The 16,649-nt window shown below is 48.9% G+C and overlaps 1 protein-coding gene and 1 long non-coding RNA gene across 5 annotated transcripts in view; one reads left to right on the top strand and one right to left on the bottom strand.

Annotated features, from left to right (window-relative positions):
• The window catches only part of ABCA12 (ATP binding cassette subfamily A member 12), a 107,975-nt gene extending 104,920 nt beyond the window's left edge, over positions 1 to 3,055 (top strand). For all 3 annotated transcript variants that reach the window (XM_027678020.1, XM_027678021.1, XM_027678019.1), the window contains one exon: positions 1,042 to 3,055. In XM_027678020.1, the coding sequence (XP_027533821.1) occupies positions 1,042 to 1,161 (120 nt within the window). In that variant the 3' untranslated portion in view covers positions 1,162 to 3,055. The remainder of the gene's footprint in view (positions 1 to 1,041) is intronic.
• Positions 3,056 to 3,165: 110 nt separating this feature from the next.
• Positions 3,166 to 15,764, bottom strand: LOC113965128. 2 transcript variants are annotated; one of them, XR_003533450.1, is made up of 4 exons: positions 9,425 to 15,764; positions 7,200 to 7,460; positions 6,940 to 7,084; positions 3,166 to 6,346 (listed from the first exon to the last, which is right to left on the bottom strand). It is a non-coding gene; the product is annotated as an uncharacterized LOC113965128 (long non-coding RNA). The 2 variants fall into 2 exon arrangements; XR_003533451.1 differs by having other exon boundaries at positions 6,948 to 7,084.
• Positions 15,765 to 16,649: the final 885 nt, after the last annotated feature.

Raw genomic sequence — 16,649 nt, 5'->3', positions numbered from 1 at the left:
CTTTATCAGTACTACTGCCTCCAGGTACCTGTGCTGGCGCGAGGAAAATGCACACGGAAAGCTGCCCGTAGCATAAAGGATCAGTTCTTCCCTCTGTCACTGCTGATTTCAGCAGCCTCGTGGGTTTGGATGAAGGGCAGGATTATGAATCACTCCCGAGTCCAGGGCTAGGCTTGCCACCAGTCCTGGAAATTTGCTTAGTTTCACTCTTTGGTTTGTAAGTTCATTTAGCATTACTCCAAAGTTAACTTCGTGGTTAAGTCCTTTCCATTTTCCCTTGGAAGAACATTCCCACTGGCACCAAAATCTTGCAGGAAGCATATCAGCTGTAGGGATGCCACAAGGACTCTCCTGTTGAGCATCAGCACCTGAAATACTAGGTTTGTCTCAGAGAGAGGAGCAGCCCTGTCGTCCTATGGACTGTGGCACAGTGATCTGGGGGAAGTTCCTCAGTGTTGGTGTAATCAGGGGCAGTGGCTGCGAGAGAAACAGCCGGACAAAACGCAGGAAGCCCCAAGTTTTGTGGGATGGCAGCTTGGATTTGTGAATATGCAAATGTGATTGCAGGTAGTGTTCTAGTAAGAATACTTGGTGTATGCATTCGATACTTTTCAAAGGAAGCTGTAGGAGCGATTGTAGACACCCATCTCTGCACTCTGCAGTTGCGTGTGCACAGGTGTCAATTACACAGAGACAGATGGGTTTATAAAGCAATAATGGGACTGTGTTACTGTGTGATCGAAAGGAGCCTCCACACGGGTATTACCTCGCTGGCACTGCTGGAACCTGAGCTGCAGGACAATTAGGCTTCATGCAGGAATGTCTGCCTTTGCATCCCGGGTGTCGATTCAGCAGTACAGGAATGTGCATCCATTTATTTACATTAGCCCATGGAAGACCAACATTTGCAATTCTCAAATCCAGCGTGAAGCACGCTCTCCAGGCTCACAGTCAAATGAACAGCCAATCCTTTTTCATATTCATTCATATTATAAATTATTTATGCTGTCACGGACTGAGTGTTTTCCTTTGAAATTCCAGGTTTTCATCAACTTTGCTAAAGATCAAGAGGATCCTGACGGCGTGGACACGGGTCCTGATGTGACAGTGGACAGCTCTGACACAAGTAGCCAAGCGAGCACCATAAGCTCCATCTATTGAGGGCACCCAACCACACGGGATCATAGAACCTGGGAAAAGACCTGGCAGCCCCTCAGGGTTCTTCCAACCCTGTTTTCTGTGATTCTGGGATGGTGGGGATGAAACAGTCCCATTTTCTTAAAGTACTTTCTTTTTTTTTATGCACTTAATTTGTAACTAGGAACAGGGTAGGCATTTGAGACTGGCACTTGGTTACAAATCAGATTGGTCTTTCCACAGTTCTTTTCCCCCCAGTTCTTGTTTTGTGATCACTGAAATGCCTGTGAGGACTTAGATGACATCACCTGCTGCTCGTGGCTGTTTGCTTGCAGCAGAAATGGCTGTGATGGAGCAGAGGAGCTGTTGGCAGTGCAGGGTATTTGACCAAAGAGCAGCCCCAGGCTGCAGAGGAAAGCCCACACTCCACTCCTTGCTCAGCAGCAGACTTCCAGGGTGACCATGCCAAAGTCCCTCAGGTTTGACAGGTTCCCCGCTGGTGAGAAGGGGCTCGTGGCCTTGCCCTGCCTCCCAGGGGAGCTGTGAGGGCATAGGTGTTGTGTACTGAGAGCTGCAAATGCCATTGGTGGGGGCCATCTTTGGTAATGACATAGAGCTTATCTGTATGTGTGGGTTACGTCAGCACAAATACAGTTATTTTACAAGTTAGTGCTTCCAGTGGTTTTGGTTTGTTCCTGTAGTTTATTCCAGCTCTATGTAACTCCTCAAGTAACTCCTCTGGTGCCAGGCAGTTCCTAGCTCCTGGTACCCAGTGGAAGATCATTCCCCCACGAGCCCTTTTCTCCTTTGGGCTGGTGTTCAGGTCTGCTCTGCCACAGCTGAGGAATGGCACAGGGCAGGTGTGTTGGAATCCTCTGACATGAAGGAGTTTGCTTTCCAAGACTGTGTTTCCCTGAGCACACTACAGGCAGCGAGCACTTCCCTTGCTCAGAAAACCTCCATCTCCCAGCAGCTCTGCTTCTCTGTGTCCTCTCCAATGACCTTCCTCCTCAACCCCACGTGGTGGCTGCCCCCATGACTCCAGAGCTGTGTTTTCCCACATAATAAGGCATCATTAGCTTCTGCTTCAAAGGCTCTGCCTGCTGGCTTTCAGTGAGTCCTCCGCCTCCCTATGAGCAGCAGCCCCCAGCAGCTGAGTTGAGCACACCAGCACGCACATCCTGCTTCTTCCCCCCCAGAATCATTAATAGATAGAGCAGTTGAATATGATTCTTTATTATATGTATCAGCATAAGGCCTCAAAGACTCGGGTTTGGGTCAGGGCATTGGTGTACGTGGTGCTATTCAGGTACATAATGAACTTAAACTCTGAGCTCAATAAACTTGCTGTTGCTGGTGAAAGAGACTGCAGATAAAGCCTTACCTTGTGAGACCTGGGGTGGCCCATACAACTTACCTGGGTTCACCCACACAATTCCAGCCAGGTGGCTTCTTTTTCCTTTTTTTTTTTCCCCAAAACTAATATGAGCCAAAGCAACCTTTGATGAAAGCTGCAATGGCACATCATTCTCACTCTGATCATCAGAGCAGTTTGACTAGTTCAGCTCCTATTTGATGCCTTTTGAAGGAATAGGTACTTTCAATATCAAGGGGTTCAGGATTTTACGGTGGGATACTGATGTTCAGGGTTTAGTTGCTGCAAGGAGGTCATGAATTCTCCTTGGTCTTGGTATAAACTTCTTACTGATAGCAGGAGGAGTTTTATTATGGATTGAAGGTATTGTCAAGCCTTGAATTATGCCTCAACCTGCTGACTGTAATTAAAACTGAGATTCAGCTTCTTTCCAGAATGCATTTGACACCTGCAGTAACTGAAAAAGCTGCCCAGACATCCATTGTAGCTTCCATTATTATGTCTCCAGCTCTGCAAAGGCTCTTTTTTCTCATTTTCATTGCATATCTTATACAGATCACAGTATAAAATTAAGCTTTTCTCTAATGGAGGGCTTGTGCTCCCTGCAAAGGACTCGGAGCATGAATGCCAATGATTTAAATGCAGCCTTGTAATACCAATCAGAGTATTATTTTATTATGTCGATGGCTTTGCAACTGCCAGTGAAAGATGGATCTTCAGACTCTGTCCAGATGTACTTTACATGTAATTGAGGGAGACTGATACAAAGCTATTCTTTTGTCCCTTTAGAGCCTACTAATCAAACAACAAAAAAAAAAAGGGAAGTGATTCATTGGAATACTTCAGCAAGTTGCAATTTAATTGAGTAAAATAGTTTTGAGGGGGGAAAAAAAAGCAAAAAGCATCCTTTGAATTTCCACCCAATTCTGGCATTAATAGAAACATCTGCTCCATGTGAAATGTGTCAGGGCCGTGATATACACTCCCCGTTCTCACTTGCAGGTAGAAATAAACCATCTGCTGTTGCAATCAAGTCTGTAGGTATTGGTCCAAACAAGCCCGAGTTTACATCCTGGAGGGAATTTAACTGAGGCCCGTGGAGAAGCACTTACAACTGTTTGGGGGGTTGAAGCATCTGGCAAGGTGGTTGTATATCACGTCACCAGGGGCTGAATTACCTTTTGTGCCACATTACAAACATCCCTGTTCCCTGCAGAGCCTCAGATTCATCCTGTCCCTTTCAGGTGTGGGACACTCCAGCCTCAATTCTGAGGCAAAACACATGCAAGCTAATACAATCCTGCCTCTGCACACCAGCTGCAGGCTTCTCATCACCTCTTTGTCTCCCTGAGCAGGGTCCATTGTGGTTCCAGGGGTGGCCAGGAATGCGGAGCCTGGACTAAAAGGCAGCTGCTGAGGATGTGTGTGATGGGTTGTGAGCAGGCCCGGGAAGGACGGGGTCGCTCCCCTGTCTTCAGCACTCACCGTCATCTTTCCCTGTGGGTGTCACAGCAGGTGCCCCCTGTTGTCAGTCCTCTCTGGATCCCCTCAGAAATTTTTGCTTTACATAACTCTGCTTTCCAAAAAACCCAGGCAGCCAACAAGCTCCCTCCTCCCTCTGGCCTGGACAGGGAGGTGAGGCTGCTGAACACACTGACCCAGCAGCGCGCTGTGTACCACGGCACAGCTCCTCTCCAGGAGCTGCAGTCCGGGGGGAAAACAAGCTTTTCATCTCACTCCTTTGATGCAATTCCACCTCAGCGACCCTCAGAACCCTTGTTAGAGGCAGCAGTGCTGGGGCAAGCCCTGCCAGAGCGGTCACACAGCCCCTGTGTGTTAATTGGAACGGCACGGGCCTCAACCAAGCTTCATTTAGAACTGCTCTGACACATTACAGACATGAGGTGTAGGCAGTGCAGGCGCTGAACAGGGTCAGGGAGGAATTTCAGAACTGGTGTGTGCATTGTGAGGCTGATTGAAGTCGGTTTTGTAATTGGAACTGTGGACTTGGAGACAACGGCTCAAATCTCCATCCTGGCTCTCCTTCATTTACTGCTTTGTGCTGTTGATGAGAGCATGGTGCTTCTACGGCTTGATCCTTGCTTAGCTTTGGTCTCGATGCCAATGACTACCGAGGGTTGACTTCAAAGGGTCAGAGAGGGGCTGGCAGGGCCAAGGAAAGCTGTCCGGAAGGACCAATGTTAAGCAAAACACTGTAAATATAAATTCGGGGTCTAATGGGATTTTTTTTTTGTCCTTTCATGAGAGCTGGAGGAGTGCTTTTGTTACTGGGTCCTTTCAGAAAACATGTTTACAGATCAAATTAACACATCCAGGTAAACAAAACTCAGTGGCTAGTAAAGCACAGGAGCTGGTGGTGCCCACAGACCTGCTGCCTCTGTGGAGTCACTGCTCAGATCCACAATTTGCAGAATCCAAGCTCGTAATAGGGTCAGAATGTGCCCCAGCCTGTTGTAGGAGCTTTGACTTCCTTCCACTGCTGCAGCTTCACTGAATCTGCTGTGAGACTTTCCGGCTTTTTACAAGCCAAGAAAAATGTATGCCTCTGCACTTAATAGGGGAAGGGTTATTTTGTGAGCTGCTGGAGGGAGAAAAATGGGTTTTGGATGGCAACAGCACATAACATGATTTTACTCTTTTTTTCAGACAACAGCTGTGATCTTGCATAGCTATAACAAAGTATCAGCAGCATATTAAAAGAGAGCACAACAGAGAAAAGAAGCAGTGGGGAATGACAAAACAAAAATTGAATTCACCAGGATTATTATTCCATGACAGTATTTAAATAAAAAAAACCACTCTAATTAATTTAGTTGTTCAGGGAGAGGGTGGAAAGAAGGAAGATGGCACTAAAATAGTAAGAACAACATTAGTAAGGGGCACAGCCAGCGTGTGCTGTTGGCTCTGTTCCTCCCACCACTTGCATCTATAGTGCTGGTAATGAGGGGGGACGATCAGCCCCACAGTGCTGGGGAGCAGCAGAGGGAGTGCAGCCCATTTTGGGCCAGACCAGGCTCCTCAAAATATCTGTGGCGGGGGGGAAGCTGCACAAAACCACCCCAAGGAGTATCAGTATTTTGGGACCGGAGCCTGACCCACACCACGTTACAATCCTGCAGCACCCGCAGGCTGGCACGTGCCAAAATGGGAGAGTTACAGCGGCCACACGGAGCTCAGGATGGAGGAAACGGATACTTGTGCTTGCAACCCACGGAGCAACGCTTGAAACCAGGCACTGCTCCCCGGTGCTTGGTTCCTGGGCATGCAGCCCCCAGTTCAGTGCTGATTGCTGCTGGAAGACACCGCTGGAAACAGGCCATTGCCAGGGAGAGCAGTGGTGAGGGCCCTGTGCTGGGAAGCGAGAGCAGGAAATGGCAGTGCTCCCACAAGCTGGGAGGCTCAAAGCAACAATCCCACCCTCTACCCCAGCCTCCAGATTAAGCAGTGAGTCTTTCACTAGATCAGCATGTTGGGTGGAAATGAAGTGCCTCTTAGAAAGAGCTCAGGTCTTCACTGACTCCAAAGAAAGAAACAGGAAGGGCATGACAGAATTTATGGTAACACACGAGATAAAATCCAAGTGAAGGCACGGTTATCATCGAGGCTCTTGCTTCCCTTAGCAGGTCGGGGTGAGCTCCCAGCCCTCTCCTCTCTGTGTCCCAGCTGCCAGCTGAAGGGGTTTTACCCAGCCCTCTGCTTCAGTGTGTGCTGCTGTTTCACAGCCAGAGACAAATGGAGGCACATCCAGCGTGTGACAGGGAGGATGAAGCGGGATGATCTGCCTCTCCATAACCAGACCCAGCTGGGTTATTCCTGTGCAAGACAGCAATTACTTTAATTTAAAATTATACCAACCAGATTGAAATGCAATTAAAGGAGTTCCCTTAGGGTTGCACATCCAATTAGTAGAGCACCTTTAATTACACCAGTGCAGACACGGGCCGAGAGGACCACTAGCACGGAGGTGAGGCCTGCCTGGTGACCCACATCCATGGGGGCTCCAGAGGAGTTATGCCTGGGTTTCCACCCACTGGGGAACAGAAGCCCCTGGGCTGGCCCAGCCTGGCCTAGGAGCAAGGCAGAGGAGAAATACAGAAACCATTTTCAGCTTTGTAAGAGCAGTTGTCTCTAGCAGACAGTTTCTGGAAAGCAATTAATAGCCAGATGCTTCTAAAAGGTAAGAGTTCTTCCCAATTTTTTGTACATGAGGTTTCCCTCTTGCAGTGTCTGAACATACCCTGCTCTGAGGAACTGTGGAAGCTGAAGCATCGGAGTTGGCTTTGATAAGAAAACTCATTAAAACACTAACAATGCAAATATTAAGAATTGCCAGAAACACCAGAGCACTTCTAGGTGTCCCTCAGCCATCTCCAGGGAGTTTTGTGAGGTAGAAGAACTAAAAATACCTTCCCACCTGTAGCCTTGAGCATAACACCACCTCCAAAGCACCCAGTGGGTGTGACTCAGGAGTGTGGTCCTCGTTTGGAGCCTTAGTCCAAGTCCCCGTTGAAGCCAACAGTCTGGCTGCTCTGAACTATTCTATTTAAAATCCTGTCAAAGAGAGAAAATAAAGCTGAAAGATACTCTGCCCATTGTAGCACCAAGCCTGAGGGTTGGTGTGTGTCAATAATCCCTGGGGCCCAATTTTAATGCAAAATCATGTCACCTTGCACCAGATGGTGCCCTCAGGTCAATACTGACAGGGGTACAGGAGCAGGTGCTCCACACATCTTCACATGCTCCTCCTCAAGTGTTCCTTTAAGCACCCTCAAAAGTTGAGACCATAGGCTTAGTGGGATTAACAATGATAATCATTCCCATCCATCACTGCAAAGCAGGCTGTGGAGCTGCTGAATCCGTTCTGCTCCAGGAACCCAGGAAATCGACGCTGTACCTGAGCAGCCAGGCAGGGGCAGCTCCAGGCTTGCTGTAAAGAGGAACAGAGCGATTGCTCAGGCTCACTTCCTTATTCATTTTTTTTATGAGCCCTCAGAGCCTCCCTAGGAATTATTAAAGCCTCTCCAAGGAGGGCAGAGCCGCAAAGGGAGCGTTTATTCACGGGCTGGTGCTTCACGCTGCGATAACCCTCTGTGTGAACATACTGGAGTGGCTGTACCGGGTCTCCTCCCTCACATGGGCAGTGAGGCCTCTCCTTTAACCTGCGTTCTGCACCTTCAGCATTTGACCACCCTCATTACAGACTCACAAGTGGCTTTTTTCCCCTATAATCAGCTCTTTGCCACGCATCGGTGGACGGCAGCAAAGGCAAAGCTTGGATGTTTGTTACGAACTACCCCGGTGCTGTGTCTGAGGGAGCCTCCTGCTCCCCAGGGTTGCATTACAAACTGGGATGTGTGAAATCAGGCAGGATTAGGGAATACCACAACATTTAAGCAATAGGGACCTTCACTGGGAGGATTTGGGCTGAAAACCAGGCAGGGTCCAAGACTGTGTAACCTCCAAAGGTCCTTAATGTGCCAGAGCTGGGCCCCCAGATACCTGCAGGGACAGAGATGTTTGAGAAGGCTCAGCTGTGGCCAGTTGGAGGAAGAATGGGATGGTTTGCTCCATGCCTGCTGCCCTGCCTTTCCTGACAATGGAGGCAGCAGAGCCAAGGCATGCAGTTTCACATCGAGTTCATATTGCAACCATTCCAGAAATCCCATGTGCCAGAATGACATAATTCTGCCACCACACGGGAAAATGTAATTATTGGGTGTCAGTGGGGCTTCAGACCTGACTTGTGAGAACAAAAAACCTTCACAGCTCCCTTGGAGAGTCTAGATGTTATAGGGGTTATTTTTCCCCTGTGAATAACCTACAGGGGTGATTTCAGGGCTTGAAACCAGCTCACACATGACAGTAACACAATGTCCCTCTGAACAATATAGCACCCCTTCTCCTGCCAAGGTAAATGGGAGAGGCTAAGTTTCCTTATTACTCATCAGCCTGATAAATCAAAGCTGCTCTGCTGTACTTCCCTCCCACCCCCTCTGGCGTTTCTGAGCTCTGGCTCAAGCAGAAATCACAGGGTGAGCTCGCTTGGGCTGTGTAAGGGAGCACACCAGCCCAGGTGGTTATACAAGTTCTTGAAATCACCTTAGAAAATGGGAAGTTGTTTTTCCATCCACCTGGGCTGTGACATTCAGAGGTGCTCAGCACGCATCTAATGAAAACAGGAGGGTCTGTGCCACTGGACTTTGCCATCCCCATGGGCCTGTTTGCAGAGTGGGGCAGGAAAAAGGGCTTGGGCAGCTCAGGGCTGGATGGTCCCTGCAGCAGGATGGGGCAGCATGGGTGCAGGGCTGGGGCTTGCACTGGCTCTGGGAGGGTAGCTGTTGGTATCACAAAGCATCCCACTTCCCTTGGAGGGATTATAGGGAAATCAGAGCACAAACACAGGGGTTGGTGCTTATGGTACGTTGGAGTGACAGAGCCTGATAACTTGGAGGGGAGGCTGTGATGGTATTGGCAGCCACCAGTTCCAGCACCCTTCCCTGCAGAGGCTGGAGCAGCCAGATCTGCCCCCGGCCAAAGGGAAACCACCCCGTGGCTGTCAGGTCAGAATGGTGTTTCTTTGGCAGTTTATAGCAATCCTATTTGTGGATTAAAACACAGCCGTCAAGGCAGCTCGTCTGGGATTTACGACATGGCCTCAAAATGCAGGAGAAAAGGAAAGCTGAACTCTCCTTTGATGTTTGCAAGTGTAACCTGCAGACCTGAGCTGAGCACACTGTAAATAAGGATCATTAATCATCAGCTAAGCGGCACACGGTTGCTGTTATTTATTATAACAACATAAATCACCCGGAGCTGCTATCATGTTAATTTGGATTTAGTATGGATTAGTATGGAAAGGAGAGTATCCTTACCTATTTACAAAATACATACCTTTACTTGTAAACACATACAGATGTGCCGTGGTTTTTGTTCCTTAAGTTTCCTCCAGTTAGTAAGCAAGTCAGGAAAACGCTCTGGGAGCTCTGCACATGAGAGATTTCCAAAGGTTCAGGCCAAGCTGCAACCCAGAAAAATCTGTCTTGTGATGACACAGTGAGTTGGCACCGAGGGGAGAAGCAAGACCAGGAGCTCTGGGACATGTTTCAGAGGGGCAGCTCTGTGCACCACCCCCAGCCCTTCCTCCAGCCCCTCTGCAGGGCCCTTCCCAGAAACTGCCCTGCATCCATTATCACTGCAGTAACCTCACAGGCTTCCTTACTTCTTTTATTTGCAGCTCAGCCGTGGCTTTCACTTCTAAGAAGCGTGAGGCATGGGTTTTGTGGGATGCTGGAGCCCTCTGCTCCTGCATTTGGAAGGAAGGCTTAGCAGGGAAGGAGCATTTTAATTTATATTAAGGGAGCATTAACCACACTTTTCATATTCTCCAGAAATGCCAGCTGTACTCCTTGCTGATATATTATTTTTTTCCCCTTAATTTGACTTTGTTGAAGCTAAAAGGTGGGGCTGAGATCCTCATGCACCAGAGCAAGACCGGCGGAGGCACCAGTATGACCATACCAGGTGTTTTGGGTGTGGAGCTCATGTCAGAGCTGGAGACATGGCCCTGTCCCTCTCCACAGATCATTTCTAAGTGTGGTGGCGACAGAACTTCACCCCACGGGGATCCTCATCTCGGTGCTCAGGCACAGCAGCTGTCTCTGCCCTCGAGCACTCAGGCGTAGTTAGGGGGTCCTTTCTACCCCCCAAAATGACTTGAATTCTTTAAAGTGAGGCAGGTTTGTTGTTAAGAAGTCACAGCAAATTTCTCCCCGCAGTCCTGGAAATCTGTTTTATCCTGACAAAGCTGGAGGTGCTGAGCCTTGACTCAGGATGTGGAGACCCCTGACCGACCCCATGGAGGTCACCAGTGCTGCTTTAGCTGGAGATTTGTCCTGATTAAGAAAGAGGTCTTGATGTCTGGGAAACAGATCAGAACAATCAGAGTTTTGCATTTTTTAAAATGTAACTGCAAGGGAAATAAAAAGGATTTTATTTTTTGAGCTGGCCCAAAAATTTCCCACAGGCTTGAAGCTACAGTGATACATTTAACAACAGGCTCATAAGTCCCAGGTAAAGAACAAAAGCAATGATGCACCTGCATCCTGACTCCACTGGGTCCAAAAGTGCAAGTAATTGCCTTTAATTGGCTCTGTTGTTTTTAACCTGTTTTGTGTGTGCCAGATGAACAGACATCAAACCAGGGAGAATTTCTCTAAGTGTTGAGCCAGAGCTGAGGTTTGCATAAATTAAAATTGGGTTAATTATAATAACTCTAGTACGATAGGGATAGTACAATAACACTAATTAGAGTGGGGCTAATATGAGGGTTCAAGCCACAGCAGCCACTGTACAAAACACTCACCCAGGTTCTTCAGAGGTTTCCCTGGACTTGTATCCCACTCGACTCAGGGGCAATCCGACATCTAAAAGCCTCTGCAGAGCTCTGACTGCGTTTTCCTGAGCATCCACGCTCGCCTCGCACCGACCATATGTCTGTCTCTGTCTGCTAGCAGATTGCACCAAATATTTTCCTTTTCTACCGTGGCTGAGCAAACAAACACCATCTGCGGGGCTCGTCAAGGGAAATCCCGGCCCCTCTGTGCCTACAGGGAGGCAGCCGCGCGTGTCCGTGGGGCTGACGCTTCTGCCCCCGGACCCTGGGACAGGAACCTCTCCCTGCTCCTCAGCTGTGCCCATCCGCCGAGCCGAGCTGAGACCTGACAGTTGGCATACATTTTAATTCAGGTTTTATTCCAGGAAGGCTGAGCCCTGTCAGAGCAGACTGCCTAGCGATGACCCAGGCTTGTGGGGCTGCCTTGGGGCGGTGGGAGGTGGAAGAGGGTGAGAAGGCTTTTTTTGGGTTGGCTCTGCCTTGGATGTATCCACACTGCCGGGGGCTTTGGGCATTTTCCAGCCATGCTCAAATCCCTGGCCAAGGTCTGATTTTTGGTCTGCCTTGGCATGCTTAGGACGAGAGGTCTGGGAGGGCAGCTGATTGGGGATGGAAATTATTCCTTGTTCAAGCCTTTATTCCTTTGGTAGGCAAATCTCCTGGGGGGCACTGCTTGATATGGAGGGTCTGTGCCATCCATCCATGTACCCCAGCACTGGAGCAGGGAAGCACCAGCAGCTGCTGAAGCAAAGGTGTGAATGTGGTCCCCAACTGGGCACAGTTTTTTTTCCTGCTTTGCTGTTCTCTGTTACTTGCCTTTCTGCAGGAAATCCCTTTTCTGGTAAAATCAGAAGGGTAGTCTCAATTTTGTAAAATCCTCTGCAGTTTTGACCCATGTGGCCATTCTCAGAGGTCCCCTGCTGGGTGATGGGCCCAGTGGGTGCAGGTGTAAATTACCTGTCACCTCAACTGCTTTTCCACTCGCGCTTCTGCAGCGCTGGGTCCAGAGCTTGTGCTCTGACCAAATCTTTTGTACAAGTGCCCTTTGGATTTAGCAATTCGCACGGTGAAAGCAGAACCAATGAACCACAGGCTTCTCTGCCGCTGCTTTTAATTAAAAATGCCATGTCTAACACCAGCAGATGTTCCTACTACTGAGGCTCAACGAATAATTTAATGCCGTGTAATGCAATGCTGACTGTGCTGCTTAGTCTGAAAGTGTAACAGACTTTTTTATTATTATTATTATTTCCTTTTGGGGATCAAATCTCTCAATATTTGAAATCCTAAAACTTGCTAGTCTAATGGCTCTAGCCAATTACTGCACCAAATGGCCTCAGCAGCACCATGTCTTTCAAGTCAGTGCTGCAGCCCATGATGCCTCTGCGACCACGGTGAGCTCTCAGGGCCTTGGGTGCACAGCAAAATTGGCCCCAGAGGGGCAGCACGAGTAGCAAACTAAGCCTGTTAGAGGCTTTGATTCAGACATTTGGGAAAAGAGGGAATTCAAAGCATGAGGCTGTTCCTCCTCCCATTTTTTTCCCAGTCTTCTGATGAAGCAGATCCATTCTGTCACTTGCGGTGGACGCTCAGTATGTCAAGAGCTGAGCATTCTTTCCTAGTGGGGTGGTCCCAGGATGTGCTCTGCATTCAGGTGGATGGGAGGAGAGGGACCCCCTCTTCCCAGATGCTTTGGTTCTTTTAATCCCCATATAAACGGCTGACTTGTGAGACTCGATGGAACTGCCTCCCTCTGCTCTCGCTCCTTCCCATTACATGATGAATCACGTAATAATTGTATATTTGTTGAAAAACAGCTGGGGAACTTCGCTAAATGAATAAAATATCAGGTACCGGTGTATTTACATAAAAAGGTCTTTACCAGGTGGGCAGCACTTTGAAATGAAGCACGAGGTAGACGAGGATGTTTTACCTTCCCCGTCAGCCGCCGAGCCCAGCCCATCCTTCAGCGCGGGTTTTGCTGTGAAGCTCCGCATTGTTTGAAAATCACATTAACAGTTTAGCACGGCGGAGATGATCGTTGCCTCAGCGGGACACGGAGCTGATTCATGCACGTACCAAACACCGCTGTCTCACTATATCACACCACTGCTGAAACCGCTTTACTGGCTTTCTGTCATGCAACAAATTTATTTTAAAGTGTGTGGGCCTTATACTGCCTGGAATGGCTTTAGTTGTACTTTAAATACTGCATAAACCAAATTTAGAGATATATTTCTTGCTTCCCTCTGTTCCCTGCGTCATTTTTTTCGCTCCTGACTGTCCAATTGGTAGCAGTAATTCACTGCAGAGGAAGACGTTTCTTAGATTTCCGAGAGCGCCAACTCCTTAACCTTTATGAAATTAAGGAGAATGAATCACTCGTGACTTTTACATCTTTCTCCAACACAAGTATTTGTTAGCTTCAGGCTGCCCAGGGCAGTGCTTTGGCTCAGTTTAACTTAGTTGTAAATGTTTGTAAATTCCCACATAATGTCTCAGCACAATGGAGACTGTGCGTGCACACGTGGATTTATTGGGAGAGACACTAAACGTATTTCAGCTGGAGGGAAGGAAGATGAGGCACTTATCTGGTTTACTGTCCTATACAGTATATATTGGCATCTCATATTTTGTGAACATAAATGCCAGGTTGACTCAAGAGATCTATGGATCAAGTGTTGTTTGTAACCTGCTCTGAATGCTTCAAATTGCATTAAAGTTTCATCTCGGCAGCGAGGCCTTTTGCCATCTTTCAGTATCCCCAGTGCCCTGGGAGATGCTGGGAGCTGGGATTTTGGAGCACAGGATGAGTAACAACAGCCAAGTAAGAGGGAGTAGTAGGATGTAAAGGTTGCATCTGGTAACTGTTCATTTTTAAGGGAAAAATGACTAATTTAGCTTATTTTGTGAGTTTATCCTGGTTTTGTCAATATGAGGGAGCAGGTTCCTATCTCAGCTTCATCATCTGCAGTCCAAGGAAAGGAGTGAGGGTGCCCTGTCCAGCTGTGCCCCTTGCTGTCATCCCTCTCCTGCATCCCGGTGTTTTGGTGCATGCACATAGGGTGGGAAGAGGCACCAGGAATGTGCCACTCCCCCACCTTGCAGGGCTTGGGGACAAGCTCCCCTTTGGGCAGAGCAGGCCCAGGGTGTGTCTGCCTGCCCCTTTCCTTCATCCAGGATTGTCAAGGATGGTGCTGTGCTCTGTAGCAGCTCACTGCATTCAAATCCTGCCAGAAACAGATCTGGGAGCATCTGGCAGCTACATGTGTCTCTCACAAGGTGTGATTTTCCTTTGGTTTTGCTGTACTTCCACGCTCGCCTCAGCGGCTGTTGTTCCTTTCCGCAGAGCCGCTTCCCTCAGCGGCAGAGATCCCGCCGATCCGCACGGCCGGGGAGGACAGGCCGTTAGCAAGGGGGACACCGCGCCATGCTATTAACGCAGCGGGGGGTTCCCTGAGCACCAGAAAACAACAGGCTATTACAGAGACACAGCCACACTTTTCACAGCTGGATCCAAGCGCACTGATGCAGCTCCCGCGCTGTCGATGACAACAAACAGCCCTCCTCTCTGTGCCAGAGAAACGAGACGTGTGAGGATGGGGATGCCTGCATCCATCCCTCTCCGGCTCGGATTCTGCAAGGACAGCATCACTGCAAGGGACAGGCTGTTGGTTAGGACCCTCCACGGTTTCCCTTCTCATGGATAAGGATTGGGAGTTATCATGGATGCAGAGAAAGCCGAGATGGTGTTTTCTGGGGTCAAGCAGGTTAGAAGATACAATGACATTGATAATAAAGGCTGAACATGCCATCAATTCAAATCAGCGTGACGGTGCTTCACCCTGGGACGTGTCAGCTTGCCCCAGATGACAAATGTTCTCAGATCAATGGAGCTGAGAGATTTCACAATTCTGCATCCTGCATAGTGCTCATCTCCTTGCACCTCTGGCTAATATTAGTAACAAAGATTTAGCCTTCTCTAAATAAAGCAAAAAAATTAATAAAAATCCCAATTCAAACCATTCCCACTGTTCAGGAGCCGCAGAAGGAACAAATTGCAAAGCAGAGGAGTGTGACACCTGAAAACTGGAGAACCTCCTTCTTGGAAGACATTAACTGTTTATTAAGAAATACTTTCAGCCCTGATTTAACACTCATTGAAGTAGAAGTCCTTCTCTCTAGATAAGGTAAAGCTGGGACGCTGCTCTGACGGCTGTTTTCTATGACTGTCACCAACCAAGTTTTGTGGCTCCACACCACCACATCCTTTTATGATGAAGTTCCCTCAAAGAATAACTTGCTCGCTTTAATCATGTTTTCTCTGAGATTTATAGCTTGATGCTTATTCACTGACGGAGCTCCTCCACGTGAAATGTCAGTAAGCCCGTTATAAATCGCTCCTGGCATTCCTGCTCTATCTTTTACTTGGCCAGGAGTATTTCTACCTGAAAGTGATAAATTCCTGCTATAACTGCTTTATGTGCTCCAGTAATTACGCTGTAGAGGGATGGCAGGGGCTGCGTGTGTGGAGGTACCGCCTAAAAAACAGAAACCTGTAAAAAGTGGGAGGTTGGGCTGAACCCTGAGGTGATGCAGGAAACACAGGCTGAGGGAAAAACCACTCTGGCAACCCAAAATAACAGTGACTAGTGAGATATTTCTGTTAGACTGAAGCAGGGGAATGGGCAGAAGAAAGGGAAGAAAATGAATTTTTTAAATTCAAGGCAGAAAGGCATCGGCACAGGGGAAGGCGCCCTGCCTGGTCTGGGTGCCAGGCACGAGGGGTGGGTGCCCTCAGCCCCACCATGCCATGTCCACCCACCTGTTTAAGGCCTCCTTTGGGTAGGGGATATTTATAGTGTGTTAGATGTGTTACAGATACACAAACACTGGAAAGACGTAGGGTATTTGGTCAGTTTGGGTGCTATTGTGGTATCTAGATGGGCCAAGACCAGCGGCATGAGGTTCAACAAGATTCAGTGCCGGGTCCAACACTTTGGCCACAACAACCCCCTGCAGTGCTACAGGCTGGGGGAAGGGGGGCTGGAAAGCAGCCCAGAGGCAAAGGATCTGGGGGGGCTGGTCAACAGCGGCCAAATATGTGTATGCCCAGGTGGCCAAGAAAGCCAATGGCACCTGGCCTGTAGTGTGGCCAGCAGGACTAGGGCAGTGATTGTCCCCCTGTGCTGGGCACTGCCGAGGCCACACCTCGAGTATTGTGTTCAGTTCTGGGCCCCTCAGTTCAGGAAGGACATTGAGGGGCTGGAGCGCGTCCAGAGAAGGGCAGTGGAGCTGGGGAAGGGTCTGGAGCACATGTCTTGTGAGGAGCAGCTGATGGAGCTGCGGGGGCTCAGCCTGGAGAAAAGGAGGCTCGGGGGGGGACCTTCTCGCTCTCTGCAACTCCCTGACAGGAGGGTGGAGCCGAGAGGGGTTCGGGCTCTGCTCCCAGGAACAAGGGACAGAACAAGGGGAAACGGACTCGAGCTGTTCAGGCCGCGGAGGTTCAGCCTGGACATCAGGAAGCATTTCTTCACAGAAAAGGAGATTAAACATTGGAATGGGCTGCCCAGGAAAGTGGTGGACTCACCATCCCTGGAGGTATTTAAGGAAACACCGGATGTGGCACTCAGTGCCATGGTCTAGTTGCCATGGTGGTGTTGGGTCACAGGTTGGACTCATATGATCTCAGAGGTCTCTTCCCAGCTAACTGACCGTGACTCC

This window comes from Neopelma chrysocephalum, unplaced genomic scaffold, assembly GCF_003984885.1.
Source record: "Neopelma chrysocephalum unplaced genomic scaffold, ASM398488v2 Primary Assembly neopelma1_44, whole genome shotgun sequence".
Taxonomy (NCBI): Eukaryota; Metazoa; Chordata; class Aves; order Passeriformes; family Pipridae; genus Neopelma; species Neopelma chrysocephalum.
The sequence above is the reverse complement of the archived record's forward strand: the minus strand, read 5'-3'. Positions and strand labels throughout refer to the sequence as shown.